This window comes from Musca vetustissima, unplaced genomic scaffold (genome assembly GCF_032173495.1).
Source record: "Musca vetustissima isolate MV318-11 ecotype Yass unplaced genomic scaffold, APGP_CSIRO_Mvet_v1 utg184146, whole genome shotgun sequence".
Classification (NCBI taxonomy): Eukaryota; Metazoa; Arthropoda; class Insecta; order Diptera; family Muscidae; genus Musca; species Musca vetustissima.
In genome coordinates, this window is record NW_026883734.1 from 8,660 (window position 1) to 23,200 (window position 14,541).

The 14,541-nt window shown below is 37.1% G+C and overlaps 1 protein-coding gene across 1 annotated transcript; it reads right to left on the bottom strand.

Annotated features, from left to right (window-relative positions):
- Window positions 1-1,849: 1,849 nt before the first annotated feature.
- On the bottom strand, window positions 1,850-14,053 carry LOC133330768 (dynein regulatory complex subunit 2-like). Its single transcript, XM_061539178.1, has 6 exons — window positions 13,919-14,053; window positions 13,603-13,855; window positions 13,318-13,541; window positions 8,923-9,315; window positions 2,384-2,557; window positions 1,850-2,326 (listed from the first exon to the last, which is right to left on the bottom strand). Exons 1-6 carry the CDS (start codon window positions 14,051-14,053, stop codon window positions 1,880-1,882), a joined length of 1,626 nt encoding a protein of 541 aa, XP_061395162.1. The 3' UTR covers window positions 1,850-1,879.
- Window positions 14,054-14,541: the final 488 nt, after the last annotated feature.

The window sequence follows — 14,541 nt, forward strand, 5'->3', positions numbered from 1 at the left end:
CTAGATTTAATTCAGTACGCAATGCCAAATTTCGTGCAAATCGTATATATAGAGACTTTGGTACACCATTTACCTTAAATCGGACGAAAATATATATGGGAGGTATATCTAAATCTCAACCGATTTTCAGGAAACTTGACACACAACATTTTAGACCTAATTCATTACGCTGTGCAAAAATTTCGTTCAAATCGAAAGATATATACGGATTTTGGTACACCATTTACCTTAAATCGGACGAAAATATATATGGAAGCTATATTTAAATCTGAGCCGATTTTCACGAAACCTAACACACATCATTCTAGACATAATTCATTACGCTGTGCCAAATTTCGTGCAAATCGAAAGATATATAGGGACTTTGGTCCACCATTTACGTTAAATCGGAGGAAAATATATATGGGAGCTATATCCAAATCTGAACCGATTTTCAGGAAACTTGACACACATAATTCTAAACCCAATTCACTACGCTGTACCAAATTTCGTGCAAATCGAAAGATATATAGGGACCGTTTACATTAAATCGGACGAAAATATATATGGTAGCTATATCCAAATCTGAACCGATTTTCAGGAAACTTGACACACATCATTGTAGACCTAATTCATTACGCTGTACCAAATTTCGTGCAAATCGAAAGATATATAGGGACTTTGGTCCACCATTTACCTTAAATCGGACGAAAATATATATGGGAGCTATATCCAAATCTGAACCGATTTTCAGGAAACTTGACACACATCATTCTAGACCTAATTCATTACGCTGTACCAAATTTAGTGCAAATCGAAAGATATATAGGGACCGAATCGGACGAAAATATATATGGGAGCTATATCTAAATCTGAACCGATTTTACCCAATTTCAATAGGGCTCGTCCTTGGGCCAAATAAGTGACCTATGCCAAATTTCATCGATTTCGAATTATAAATGCGACCTGTACTTTGTTTACAATTTAACATCGACAGACAGACGGACGGACATGCATAAATCGACTCAGAAAGTGATTCTATGCATATTCTCAAAAGGAACCATGTGTCTATCTCGTTTCCTTTTGCCTGTTACAAACATATGCAAACATACATATGGTTTTACATTCTTACGTTATAACTCACATTCTTTTCCAAACACTTACTTCCCCTAGCCATCAACTTAAAAATATAAATTTCCTATTCTAAAGATTATGAACCGTAATAAACCATTGTGATGGAGTTTCATTAAAAATTTTATTTCTTTTATTTTATTTTCTTGAGATTTGTTACAGTTGTCAGTTATTGTATTGAGTTGATGTTTAATGTCAGTCACTACCTTAACCTCAACCTTTTGCAAGTTATTTCATCCATTATCTGGGGGGTAAATTGCCTTCGCATTTGGAATTGCAGTGGGAACAATAGAATGGAGGAAATGATAAATTTCGATAACATTAAATTTATATATTTCACTTTTTTATTACTTTTTGACACATATTTGATGGAATGACGACCACATCAAATAAAAATCATCATTGTCCAACCAACCAAAGACCGACCGACCAACTGACATTTATTTTATGTACCCCACACTTAACTTAAAAATAAAACACAAAGAGGAATGACAAGAAAAATTATTACTTCTTATATGAAATGAAAAGAAAAAAAAGCGAAAAACTCTTGATAGTGTCATATTTTATGGTGGCCATTTGGTGGGGAAGAGGCCACAAGAAAATTGGAAGAAGGCGAGGTGCCCACAACATCTGTTGTTGTTAATAAAAAAGAAAAGCGAAAACGAAAACGTATCCAAAAACCAGCAGAGGACACTCCATGGCTTATTGATCACTTTATCCAAGGCCTTATATCCTCCGCTCTTCAATGACTTTATTGCATTATGATTTTTCAATGTTTTATTGCGACAATTTTGGCCAGCTTCGGTTTGCCTTTGGCCAGCATTCGAGAACGTACAACTGTGGTGAAATTTGCCTCCGTTATACAGGAGGTATGAGGACGAAGACGACGCTGCTGCTGATGATGAAGAGGATGTTGTGGTTGCTGTCGACCCATTTTCACATCTGCCGACTGACATGTTTGGCGTTGATCCAAATCGATACGTTCCACTCGGTCAACTCGCATGCTGCTTGGCCTTTTGGCCAAATGATCATTGACATGGGTGTTGATGCCGTTGGCAATGTTCAGACTCATTAAACGTTCCTCCAATTCGGCTTTCAGACGTTCGTTTTCCTCTTCCAAGCCACGTTTGCGTTGTGTCAAACAAACCAAATCGATTTTAACGTTGTTTACACGTCGCCAAAAATCTTCCATTAATTGCCAATTGCAAAAGTTGTCCTAATAGAAAATATAACTTTATATCAAAACAAAAATTGGAATAATATTGTGACTTACTGATTTCATCTCTTCGGGTACTTGTGAATATTGCTCAGCCTCATTTTCAAACATAATCTTGCTAATCGGCGGCAATCCCAAGGGTAGAATCTTCTCTTTTTCGGTTTCAAATTTTCGACAAACAGCTACCAGCTGTAGCAAGGTATTACCTTTTTCGAAAATATTTTTTAAATTCTAAAATGAAACAAAATGCAATAGATGTTAAGCACTGGAATATTAAAACGTGGACTTATGTTAAAATACGCACTTTCCGACTCAAGCCCAACAGTCCATCTTCTAACCACCCAAATAGGAAAAATTATTATTATAACAAAGAAAACTAACGATTTTGGAACTAATTAATATTTATACAAGTTGTTATACATTCAAAATTCTTTAAGTCGGACGGAAACTTTATAAGGGGACTTTGTCATGGTAAATTAGATGATAGTACAGTATTGTATATCCTGTGCGAAAATTACAAAGGACAAGCAATCGGTTTGTAAAAAGGGGGGACTAAAAACTTCAAAATACAGGAAAATACACCTATCTTGAACAATTTCAGAGGGGGGTGTTTATTCACCAGGTATCCGCAATTCAAAATTAAAGCCCCTTTTGGAGTAAACTACTGCTGAGATCTTCAAAAATTCCGAACTTATGACAGGGACTTTGCACTACATTTTTCGGCAAATATGTTTCTCACCCTTCCAGAACACGTAGTGTATTCTTGCAACTTCGGTAAGAAAATAAATGCGAAATGCGATTAAAACTTTATATAGAAATCAACTGGACCGAACCTTGTAAATATAGTTTTCAATCTCAAAGAAAGTAGACTGCTAAAATGCTGTCCATTCGGTTGCAAAATGAGGTTAATACTATCAACATACCGAAACTAGCGCCGGTATATATGGGCTATAAAAAACTGAACATATTACGAAATGTTTCTGAATATGTATTTGCATCCTCCATGAACTTTATAGATCCCAAAGGATCACGTTTATTGATTACTCAGAAGAAAACAAACATGTATTTAATGTTTCTTATTCAGGGGTTGCGATACTGTGGCGGACTACAGACCGAAGGGTACCAGGTTTGAATCCCAGATGAGGAAGAAAAATTATATCAAAGTGATTTTCAAACATGTGAGCGGAGCAGTATAGTCGGACGGAGCCGACCATACGATACCCTACAACACTACCACAGAACTCTATCTTTTTGCGGAATTTTATTCCAAGCTTGAGTAATATTTCGTGATAGGTGCACCCCTGTTTCCCTATTAAAGGTCAACAGCACCTCTCCCTTACACTGACATATTTTCCGAATATTACCAATATTCAGTACAGCCCTTCTAATTACTTTTCCATATTTTCCTTTCACCGTAGATCGAATAAAAAAAAACACACACACACACAAAACCAGTAAGGAAAGTAGTAAAGTCGGACGGGGCCGACTATATGATACCCTTCACCACGATGGGTATATTAACCAGGACTATTAACATGAAATTGGATGAACTAAAATATGTGATATTTATCTAAATGTGAATCTACCTAGATCTATCCATAAAGTATGTAAATCGACTTCAAACAAATATAAATATGCCATCCGTTGGGCTATCTCTGTACTTATAGAAAAAGCAACTATGTAATTCTATGCTCAATTTTGTTGTGCAAAATTTGATGTCAATCTGACTACATGAGGAGTTTGATGCCTAATTTACTTGAAATCGGGCGAAAATATATATGGAAGCTCTATCCAAATATTAAGCGATTTCAAACAAACATGTCACAGGTTAGGTTACAGTAATTTCAGAACGTTTTGTTCCTATCAGCCTATTGGTTCCTTGGTGCGTCAATTACTTAAAATCAATCTATAATAAAAGGGAGCTATATCTAAATCGGGACCGATTTTCACGAAACAAGGCAGACATCATTCTAGACTCAATTCAGTACGTTATGCCAAATTTCGTGCAAATCGCAAGATATATGTGGACTTTGGTGCACCATTTACATGAAATCGGACGAAACTATATATGGGAGCTATATCTAAATCTGGACTGATTTTCACGAAACAAGGCACACATCACTCTACGCTCAACTCAGTAAGTTATGCCAAATTTCGAGCAAATTGAAAGATATATAGCGACTTTGGTGCACCATTTACATGAAATCGGACAAAACTATATATGGGAGCTATATCTAAATCTGGACCGATTTTCTCGAAACTTGGCAGACATCATTCTAGTCTCAATTCAGTACGTTATGCCAAATTTCGTGCTAATCGAAAGATATATAGGGATTTTGGGGACCATTTACAAGAAATCGGACGAAACTATATATGGGAGCTATATCTAAATCTGGTCCGATTTTCTCAAAACTTGGCATACATCACTCTGGGCTCAATTCAGTACGTTATGCCAAATTTCGTGCAAATCGCAAGATATATGTGGACTTTGGTGCATCATTTACATTAAATCGGACGAAACTATATATGGGAGCTATATCTAAATCTGGACCGATTTTCACGAAACTTGGCAGACATAATTATAGACCTAAATGATTAGGCTGTACCAAATTTCGTGCAAATCGCTATATATATATATAGGGACCGTTTACATTAAATCGGTAAAATATATATATGGCAGCTATATCTAAATCTGTACCGATTTTTCCCAATTTCAATAGGGTTCGTCCTTGGGCCGAATAAGTGACCTATGCCAAATTTCATCCAATTCGGATCTTAAATGCGACCTGTACTTTGTTTACAATTTAACATGCACAGACAGACGGACGGACATGCATAAATCGACTTAGAAAGTGATTCTATGCATATTCTCAAAAGGAACCATGTGTCTATATCGTTTCCTTTTGCCTGTTAGAAACATATGCACAAATACATAATAACCTGTACCACAGTGTGGTGAAGGGTATAAAAAAGGTTTTCGGTCCACTTCTTCTCAAAATTATTATCTGATCATCACCGAAAATTATAGGCGTTGTCCTTGAACATACCTGGATCCTAATGGAAAATTTCAAAGCGATCCCCGCTATATTTCCGCCCTCTAGTGTGGTAATGAGTTACTAAATAATATCTGAATACGTAAGCACCTGTAAATATTTACGTCTCCTCACACATCCGAGTACATAAGACAATATAATTGGTATCACTTTAAAGGCCAATCACTCGTATATCAACTTCTCGGCACTATGTCCTTCAGGAGTAAATATATAAGCTGTAGAATACAAATTTTGTCATTTTTCACACAAAAGTCAGGATCCATTTGAAGCGCTAAATATTGACCGATCTCTATCAAAACAGACATGCTTATTCTTTGGCCCAATCCCCTTCTCAATGTAAAAATTCGAGATGTTTGGGCCATGTGCCTCTGGAGCGACCAAAAAAACGGACAAAAATTAAGTATTTGGTCCATTTCATCCCCTAAATATTAACCGATCTTTACCAAAAACAATATGGGTCTTCATTGGGCCAAACCCTTCCTACATGCAAGATTGGTCCATAACTGTGGCCTGTATCGTGTTTACAATTTTTGTAATGGAGAGACGGACGGACACACATGTCTAGATCGACTCAGCTAGGCAACACCAACACATGTGTATTACACAAATAGGAATGGCAGGGTATAGCGCCACCCAGCGGAAAATAGCAACACTAAATCAAATAAATAAGTGAGGATCACAACCACTGCAAAAATATAAGGAGCGTTGATTCTAGGCAATAATAGATGTCAGTCAGATATCAGGTTACAGTAGACCATTTATATACTTTTCTGAAATAAAAACTGGTTAAGGAACCCGATATGAAGCAAACAAGTTAAAAGCACCTTATGTTCGGCCCGGCCGAACTTTTTATGCCCTCCACTTGTGTCAATATTAATTATTCTTGATACCAATTTACAGCAAATTCGGTTGGAAAAAGTGCCCAAAATCCCTAAAAATACCGAATATTGGAGGACGTTTATATGGGGGCTCCCCTAAAATTTCGGTCAATATTAATAATACATATCAATGAGAATCGAACAATATACCAAATTATAGCCAAATCGGTTGGAAAACGTGTCCAAAATCACCAAAATACCGAAATAATAAGAGGCACCGTTATATGGGGCACACCAAAACTTGAACGATATATTGCATTTGCAATACCATACATCCTAAGAACACTAGCAATGTCTGTGCAAAATTTCAGAGCTCTATTTTATCGAACACGCATAACTGCGGACTCGACATAGAACTTTATTCTGATCAAGAATATTTTAGTTTGGGGAAAAAGAAATCCATTATTTTTATCTGAATTATAGGACTTTATTAAACATGCTTCGGAATGTCCGAATTGGGATTGTGGGTGATTTTCACAATCCTCACTAGATACAATTTTTTTTATCATTAAAGAAATTTGGTGCCAAGTCCGGACTGTATGGCGGATGCATTAAAACTTCTCAACCAAGCTCCCAACGTTTCTGTCGAGTCACTGTAGATGTGTGTGTGGCCTACCGTTGTCGTTCTGGAACACGACATCTCAACTGTTGGCCAATTCTGGCCGTTTCTGATCCATTACTATCTTAAAACAGTCCAGTTGTTGACAGTAGAGATCAGAATTTAGCGTTTGGCCATATGAAGGCAACCCATAATAAATAATCCCCTTCCAGTGCCTCCAAATGCATAGCAGAACTTTCCTGGCTGTTAGTCCTGGTTCGGCCCCCGTTTGATGTGCTTCACCGCTCTTTGACCACGATCGTTTTCGCACAGGGTTATCATATGTTATTCATTTCTCATCTCCAGTCAACATCCGTTTAAGAAATTGGTCTATAGCATTCCGTTTGGCCAAAGCTTCGCAGATGGAAATTCGATTCATCCTAATTTTTTCTGTTAATTGGTGTGGCACCCATCGATCTTCTTTTTTAATCCAGCTTTGTGTAAATGGTTTAAAAAGGTTTCATTGTCGATTTTTAGCTCCTGGGTGATGTTACGGCTGTTAATTTTATCGAAATTTTCGACGACCGCCCTAATGGATTTATTTTCATTAACTTCTCTTTCGAGATGAGCTTCATGATCGGAGTTGCAATGAAAAGGAAAGCCAGAGAGATACTACATCCCCTCCACTATGCGACGCGTTTCGCCGTTGGTTAAGCGGCTCATCAGGCATATTGGGCAATGTGGCTTACATATGTCTTTACTTGATAAGTTGTATTTATGTCGACTATTATTGCGAAATTGCATCTTCGAATTAAATTCAACCGTGTCAAGGTTCGGATATTTGGCATCACACCAGAACATTCCTTTTTCAGAGCAGATTTTTCTTGCAGTGACGGACTTTTTTTCCATACATACTACAATATTTTTCTTCAATGGTATGCAACTGCATATTGTGCAACCTTAGGAAGATATGGTGGTGGCTTTGAACGCTAAGGCATCGGACATCAACAGATGGCATGGGAAGCAGGGTTCAAATCCCAGCCGGGCTCAAGCTGAATTTTTGGGTTTTGTTTTTATGTCTTTTTAGGGCGGAGGATCTTTCATGTAAATGTTTTTTATTAATTTCTCTTTCGAGATGAGCTACATGATCGGAGCTGCAATGAAAAGGAAAGCCAGAGAGATACTACATTCCCACCACTACGCGACGCGTTTCGCCGTTGGTTAAGCGGCTCATCAGGCATATTGGGCAATGTGGCTTACAAATGTTTTTACTTGATAAGTTGTATTTATGTCGACTATTGTTGCGAAATTGCATCTACGAATAAAATTCAACCGTGTCAAGGTTCGGGCATTTGGCATCACACCAGAACATTCCTTTTTCTGAGAAGATTTTTTCTTTTTCACCAACCTAATGCTTTGTGGGGTCTCCGGTGAATATTTCGAAATGTTGCAAACGGAATGACAAGGGTATACAAATTAAAACTGGTTCTTTTGGCAATGATTTTTGGCATACGAAATGGAATAGATGAACTAGGGATACGTAATCGGGCGCAAAAGTTGACTTTTAGACTAGGGATACGTAGTCGAGGACAAAAGTCGGCTTTAGACGAATTGAAGACCATGGAGAGGTCCCCTATGTATTCAGGAAGTCTTCTATTTATAGACCTTCATCAGGTTAGGCCTTCTATGTATAGATGATTTTCAGGAAGTCATCTATATATCCTAATAGAATACCCTCATATACAGGAGTTCTTGCTAGTATGGAAGACCTTCAGAAATACCATAAAAAAGAAGACGACCGAAAAGTATTCTGTGTATCCAAGACTTTCAAGAGATCTTTTTTACGTAGAGGTTCATCGAGTGGGTCTTGTATACATACAAAACTATCCGGAGGACATCTACGTATAGAAGGCCTTCAGCAGGTCATGTATGTATAAAATGCCTTAAGGGGATTTTCTAAGTATGGAAAATATGGTTTGTTCGTATAGAAGATATTCCTCACAATCTTTCACGTATAAACAAGTATGGGAGACCTTGAAGACCATGAAACGAAAGTAGTATTGTATGAGAATATTTACGCCCTTTACTACTACTTGCCCACAACAAAATGTCTTTCAAATTACTCACCTTTACCGCTTTATAACTCTCCACACTCATCACTTTAAATTTCTCCTCATTCTCCTGCATTTCAGCGTCAATCCTCTCCTTCAGTTCCGCATGCTTTTTCATCATATACTCTTTGAGATCTCTCAAATGTTTCAATTTTACTTCACTTTTATCCTCTGCATCGGCCACCGTGAGTTTTAAACTGGCCAATTGATTACTGGCCTTTTCAATTTCATAACAATATTCTCGCGTCTGATTTGTATATTCTTCATCTTTTTCCTTTAAATCCATATAATCAGCGTAGAAACCTTCGGTATGTTGAACATATTCCGCCAACGCTTGTTGATATTCTTTCCATAATTTTTCAAGCTTTTGCTCGCCTTTTTCGGTAATTTCTTCAATGCGAAGTTGCATCTAATGTTGGGAGAAGAAGAGAGGGGAAATTTATTAAAAATAGATATGAAATGTCAAGGATGGGGTAGAAGATGGTAGAGAGTGTTGCAGCAGAACTTCAAGTGGATATTGTGTGAAGGTATCTTATGAATAGAAGAAGGATATCTTCTGGTAAGAATTTCAGGAGGCCTTCTACATAGAAAATACCTCTAATTGGTCTTCTATGTATAGGAATATAGGAACTTGCTGGAGTGTTTTAACAATAGACAGTTATTATAATATGTCTATGTATGTTATACCTTCAGGTGGTCTTCTACGTATAGTAGAGAGTTCCTGAGACCCTTTCGCGTATAAAATAGACTCATTTGGGACCTCCAAGTAGAGTTTATGGACGCACTCTAAGTTAAAACCAGTGAGCGGAGCAGTATAGTCGGACGGGGCCGACCATATGAAACCCTACACAAATTCCACGAAAATATAACTTTCTGTAGTTCTATATTCTGAGCTTGGGCAATATTTCGCGATATTTGCACCCTCTTGACCGACCAGAAGTCAACAAATATAACTAATATTCAGTACAGCCCTTCTAATTACATGTCCAGATTCCCTTCACCATGGGTCATGTTGTGATGCTCGGCTTTCAATTGTGGCCTAAAGATCGATAAAAAAAAAAACAAAAAATTAAGTTTTCGGACCACTTCATCCCAATAATATTATCTGATCATCACCGAAAATTAAAGGCCTTGTCCTTGACCATACCTGGATCCTCATGGAAAATTTCAAAGCGATCAGCGCAATATTTCCGACTTCTAGTGTAGTAATGGGTTACTAAATAAGATATGAATACGTAAGCACCTGTAAATATTTTAGTGTAACTCCCGCATCCGAGTACATACGACAACACAATTGGGGTCAATTTAAAGGTCAACCACTCCTCTTGGATATGCTATCTTTGTTCTGCAGGGGTAAATATATACGCTATAGAATACGAATTTTGTCATTTTTCACACAAAAGTCAGGGTCCTTTGACCCGCTAAATATTGACCAATCTTTATCAAAACAGGCATGCTTTTGCTTTGGCCCGATGTCCTTCTCCATGCAAAAATTCGAGGTGTTTGGGTCAAATTTGCGGCCTCTGGAGCCACCAGACCGACAAAAACAAAGTTTTTGGTCCATTTCATCCCCTAAATATTAACCGATCTTTTCCAAAAACAATAGGGCCAGAACCCATCCTACATGCAAAATTTCGTGAAGATTGGTCCATAACTGTGGTCTGTATCTTGTTTACAAATTATAATGGACAGACGGACGGACGGACACACATGTCTAGATCGACTCAGCTAGTCGAGATATGACGATCGGTATACTTACAGGTGAGTCCAGGACCAATATTTCGTGACGTTACAAACTTTTGGGGCTGCACAAAGCTATAATACCCTGACAACATAGTTGTGTAGGGAATAATGACTATCATAAAATATTATATGTATACAAGAACTTCCAGGAGGTCGTCTTTACTTATAGGAGTTCTGTGAGGTCCTCTAGGTATAGAAAATAATCTGGAGGTCTTATACGTATAGAAGACCATCAGGCGGTCTTCTACGTATTGAAGCCGTATAAAAGAAGTGAGCATTTTACATATAAAATACATTCAAAGGGATCCTTCGAATATTTTAGCCCTTCAGGACGTCCTCGAGGCATAGAGTTGAGATGTATTATTTATAAAAAAAAAAATTCTGAAGGCCTTCGGGAGGTCTTCTAAGTATAAATTAATTTTATGATGTTTTTTATAAAATATATTTGTGAGAGTTCTCCTACATATAAATGATTTTTATCAAGGTCTTCTAAGTATAGGAAAGCATTAGGACGTCCTATAAGAAAAGAATAATGTCAAAGTGTCATCTAAGAATTGAAGACCATGAAGAGCTCACTTTATGTATTCAGGATGTATATAAGACCTTCAACAGGCATTCTATATAGAGAAACCCTTATAGAGACCTTCAGCAGGCCTATATAAATACAGTCTGTTTATAGAAAAGTTTCAGGGGTTTTCGTATAGAAAACATTCAGGAGGTTATATACATAGCAGAGAGTCTTTTGCATGTAGAAGTTTTTCAGAATGAGGTCTAAGTTTTGATGATCATATATGAATACGAGGGCAGTTCGGAAAGTTCTTAGCCTAGCAGAAAAAGCGCGGCAACTCCCTTATATAGAAACTGGTGTTCAAAAAAGACGCACCCGCAATTTTTTACAATGGAAAAACCAGTAAGGAAAGTAGTAAAGTCGGACGGGGCCGACTATATGATACCCTTCACCACTATGGGTATATTAAACAGGACTATTAGCATAAACTTGAATGAAATAAAATATGTGATATTTATCTAAATGTGAATCTACGTAGATCTATCCATCAAGTATGTAAATCGACTTGAAACAAATATAAATAGGTCATCCGTTGGGCTATGTCTGTACTTCTAGAAAACGAAACTACATAATTCTATGCTCAATTTAGTACGTTGTGCAAAATTTGATGTCAAACTGACTAACATGAGGAGTTTGATGCCCAATTTACTTGAAATCGGGCCAAATATTAAGCGATTTCAAACAAACTTGTCACAGGATACGTTATACTAATTTCAGAACGTTTTGTTCCTATTGGTTCCTTGGTGCGTCAAGTACTTAAAATCAATCTATAATAAAAGGGAGCTATATCTAAATGTGGACCGATTTTCACGAAACAACGCAGACATCATTCTAGCCTCAATTCAGTACGTTATGTCAAATTTCGTGCAAATCGAAAGATATATAGGGACTTTGGAGTACCATTTACATGAAATCTGGACCGATTTCCACGAAACTTTACATACATCATTCTAGACCTAAATGAATAGGCTGTACCAAATTTCGTCCAAATCGAAAGATATATAGGGACTTTGGGGCACCATTTACATGAAATCGGACGAAACTATATATGGGAGATATATCTAAATCAGGACCGATTTTCATGAAACTTGGCAGACATCATTCTAGGCTCAATTCAGTACGTTATGCCAAATTTCGTGGAAATCGAATGATATATAGGGACTTTGGGGCACCATTTACATGAAATCGGAGAAACTATATATGGGAGCTATATCTAAATCTGGACCGATTTATTCTAAACTTGGCAAAAATCACTCTAGGCTTAATTCAGTACGTTATGCCAAATTTCGTGCAAATCAAAAGATATATAGGGACTTTGGGGCACCATTTACATGTAATCGGACGAACCTATATATGGGAGCTATATCTAAATGTGGACCGATTTTCTCGAAACTTGGCAGACATCACTCTAGGCTTAATTCAGTACGTTATGCCAAATTTCGTGCAAATCAAAAGATATATAGGGACTTTGGGGCACCATTTACCTGAAATCGGACGAAACTATATATGGGAGCTATATCTAAATCTGGACCGATTTTCACGAAACTTGGCAGACATCATTATAGGCCTAAATGATTAGCCTGTACCAAATTTGTGCAAATCGAAAGATATATAGGGACCGTTTACATTAAATCGGTTATATATATATATATATATATATATATATGGGAGCTATATCTAAATCTGAACCGATTTTTCCCAATTTCAATAGGGTTCGTCCTTGGGGCGAATAAGTGACCTATGCCAAATTTCATCCAATTCGGATCATAAATGCGACCTGTACTTTCTTTACAATTTAACATGGACAGATCGACTTAGAAAGTGATTCTATGCATATTCTCAAAAGGAACCATGGGTCTATCTCGATTATTTTTGCCTGTTACAAACATATGCACAAAGGCATAATACCGTACCACAGTGTGGTGAAGGGTATAAAAAATTGCTGATGCGTCTGCTCGGATATCTTCTAGAATTCTGCTTTGTGTAAAATATTCTTAAGAGTCATTTTATATGTAGAATATTTTAGGCGTCTTTTTTAAAGAGGTGCTTAGAAAAGATTTCTTCTTACGGAGAGAATTCTTCTGTTTAACATCTTCTTACCGTGGCCTTAATATCATCGAGTTTCTCCAAATATCTTTCATGAGCCTCATTCCGCTGATTCTCATTCTTTTCCTCCAGCTGATAGTAGACATTTTCCAGTTGCTCCTGGGCTCTTTTTCTCAACTTCTGCATTTTATTGAAATCCTCATTGAATTGTTCCAGCATTATTTGACGCTCGCGATCATAATTATCCTTGAAGAATTCCAAACGTTGCTGTTGAATATCTGAAAAAAACACAAAACATTTAAAAAATCCTGGTATACTAATCCATCCCTTTATACTCACCCATAAAATGTTGCAACATTTCCATGTGGGTCTGTGAACTTGTATCATGTTGGCCATGGGCCACTTCCAAGTCATGCAGCAAACGCTGGATAACACTATCCTTGTGATCCAACATATCCTTGCTGTATTTTTCCATATCAATGATTTCTTTGCGTAATTCTTGACACTTCACCTGTCGCAAAATGGAACGCCATTCCTGATTGATTTTGGCCATATTCAGGCGGCTAAAAGCCTCTTCGCGTTTCAGTTTATTCTATAAAAGGTAATAATTTGTAAAGATTTAAACCATTTTAAAATTCCCAAGGACAAACAATACCTTCATATACATGGAAATCAGTTGCATTTTACGTCTACGGGCCTCCTCTTCGATATCCGCTCGTAACTGTAAATATCTTGCCCTTTCCTCTTCCGACATTTTGGCCAATTTATTTCCTTTGCCTTTTTTGCCCATTTTTATTTGAAACGGAAGAAGTTTTCAATATTAAAATTTAATATAGTTAAACAAATCACACGATTTTCCAAAAACACAGGATAAAGGATACGCTTCGAACTACGTTAGGTTTGAGTGTGATATATATATATTCTCCCTTTGCATTGTTTGAAGTCCGTAACTTAGTTGGTTGGTTGGCTTACCTATCACACGGTTACGTTGACAACCTGTATGGCGACGTTCGTAGTTAATTTATGAAGGTAAACAACAGCAGCAGCAACAAGAACAAGAACAACATAAAAATGGGTTTCCATGATATATGAAGCCTATTGAAGCGTAAAGTGCGGGAATAAGTTATGTGTCCTGCTGGCATGTGATCGTATGAGTGTGTGTGTGTGTCATGTGTGATATATGTTTGCATATGACATGTTATCGTATTATATGATACTTCTCCTAACTTAACTAACACACTTTTGTTTTTAGTCAGACTCTCTAAAGTTTTAACAAAG

Bases quoted from the DNA above. Each gene is read 5' to 3' on its own strand.
- LOC133330768 (XM_061539178.1), bottom strand. From the start codon at position 14,053: ATGGGCAAAAAAGGCAAAGGAAATAAATTGGCCAAAATGTCGGAAGAG. The intron at 2,558-8,922 runs GTGAGTAATTTG...GTTTCATTTTAG, and splicing joins AGAGTTATAAAGCGGTAAAG to AATTTAAAAAATATTTTCGA. The intron at 2,327-2,383 runs GTAAGTCACAAT...ATTTTCTATTAG, and splicing joins TACCCGAAGAGATGAAATCA to GACAACTTTTGCAATTGGCA.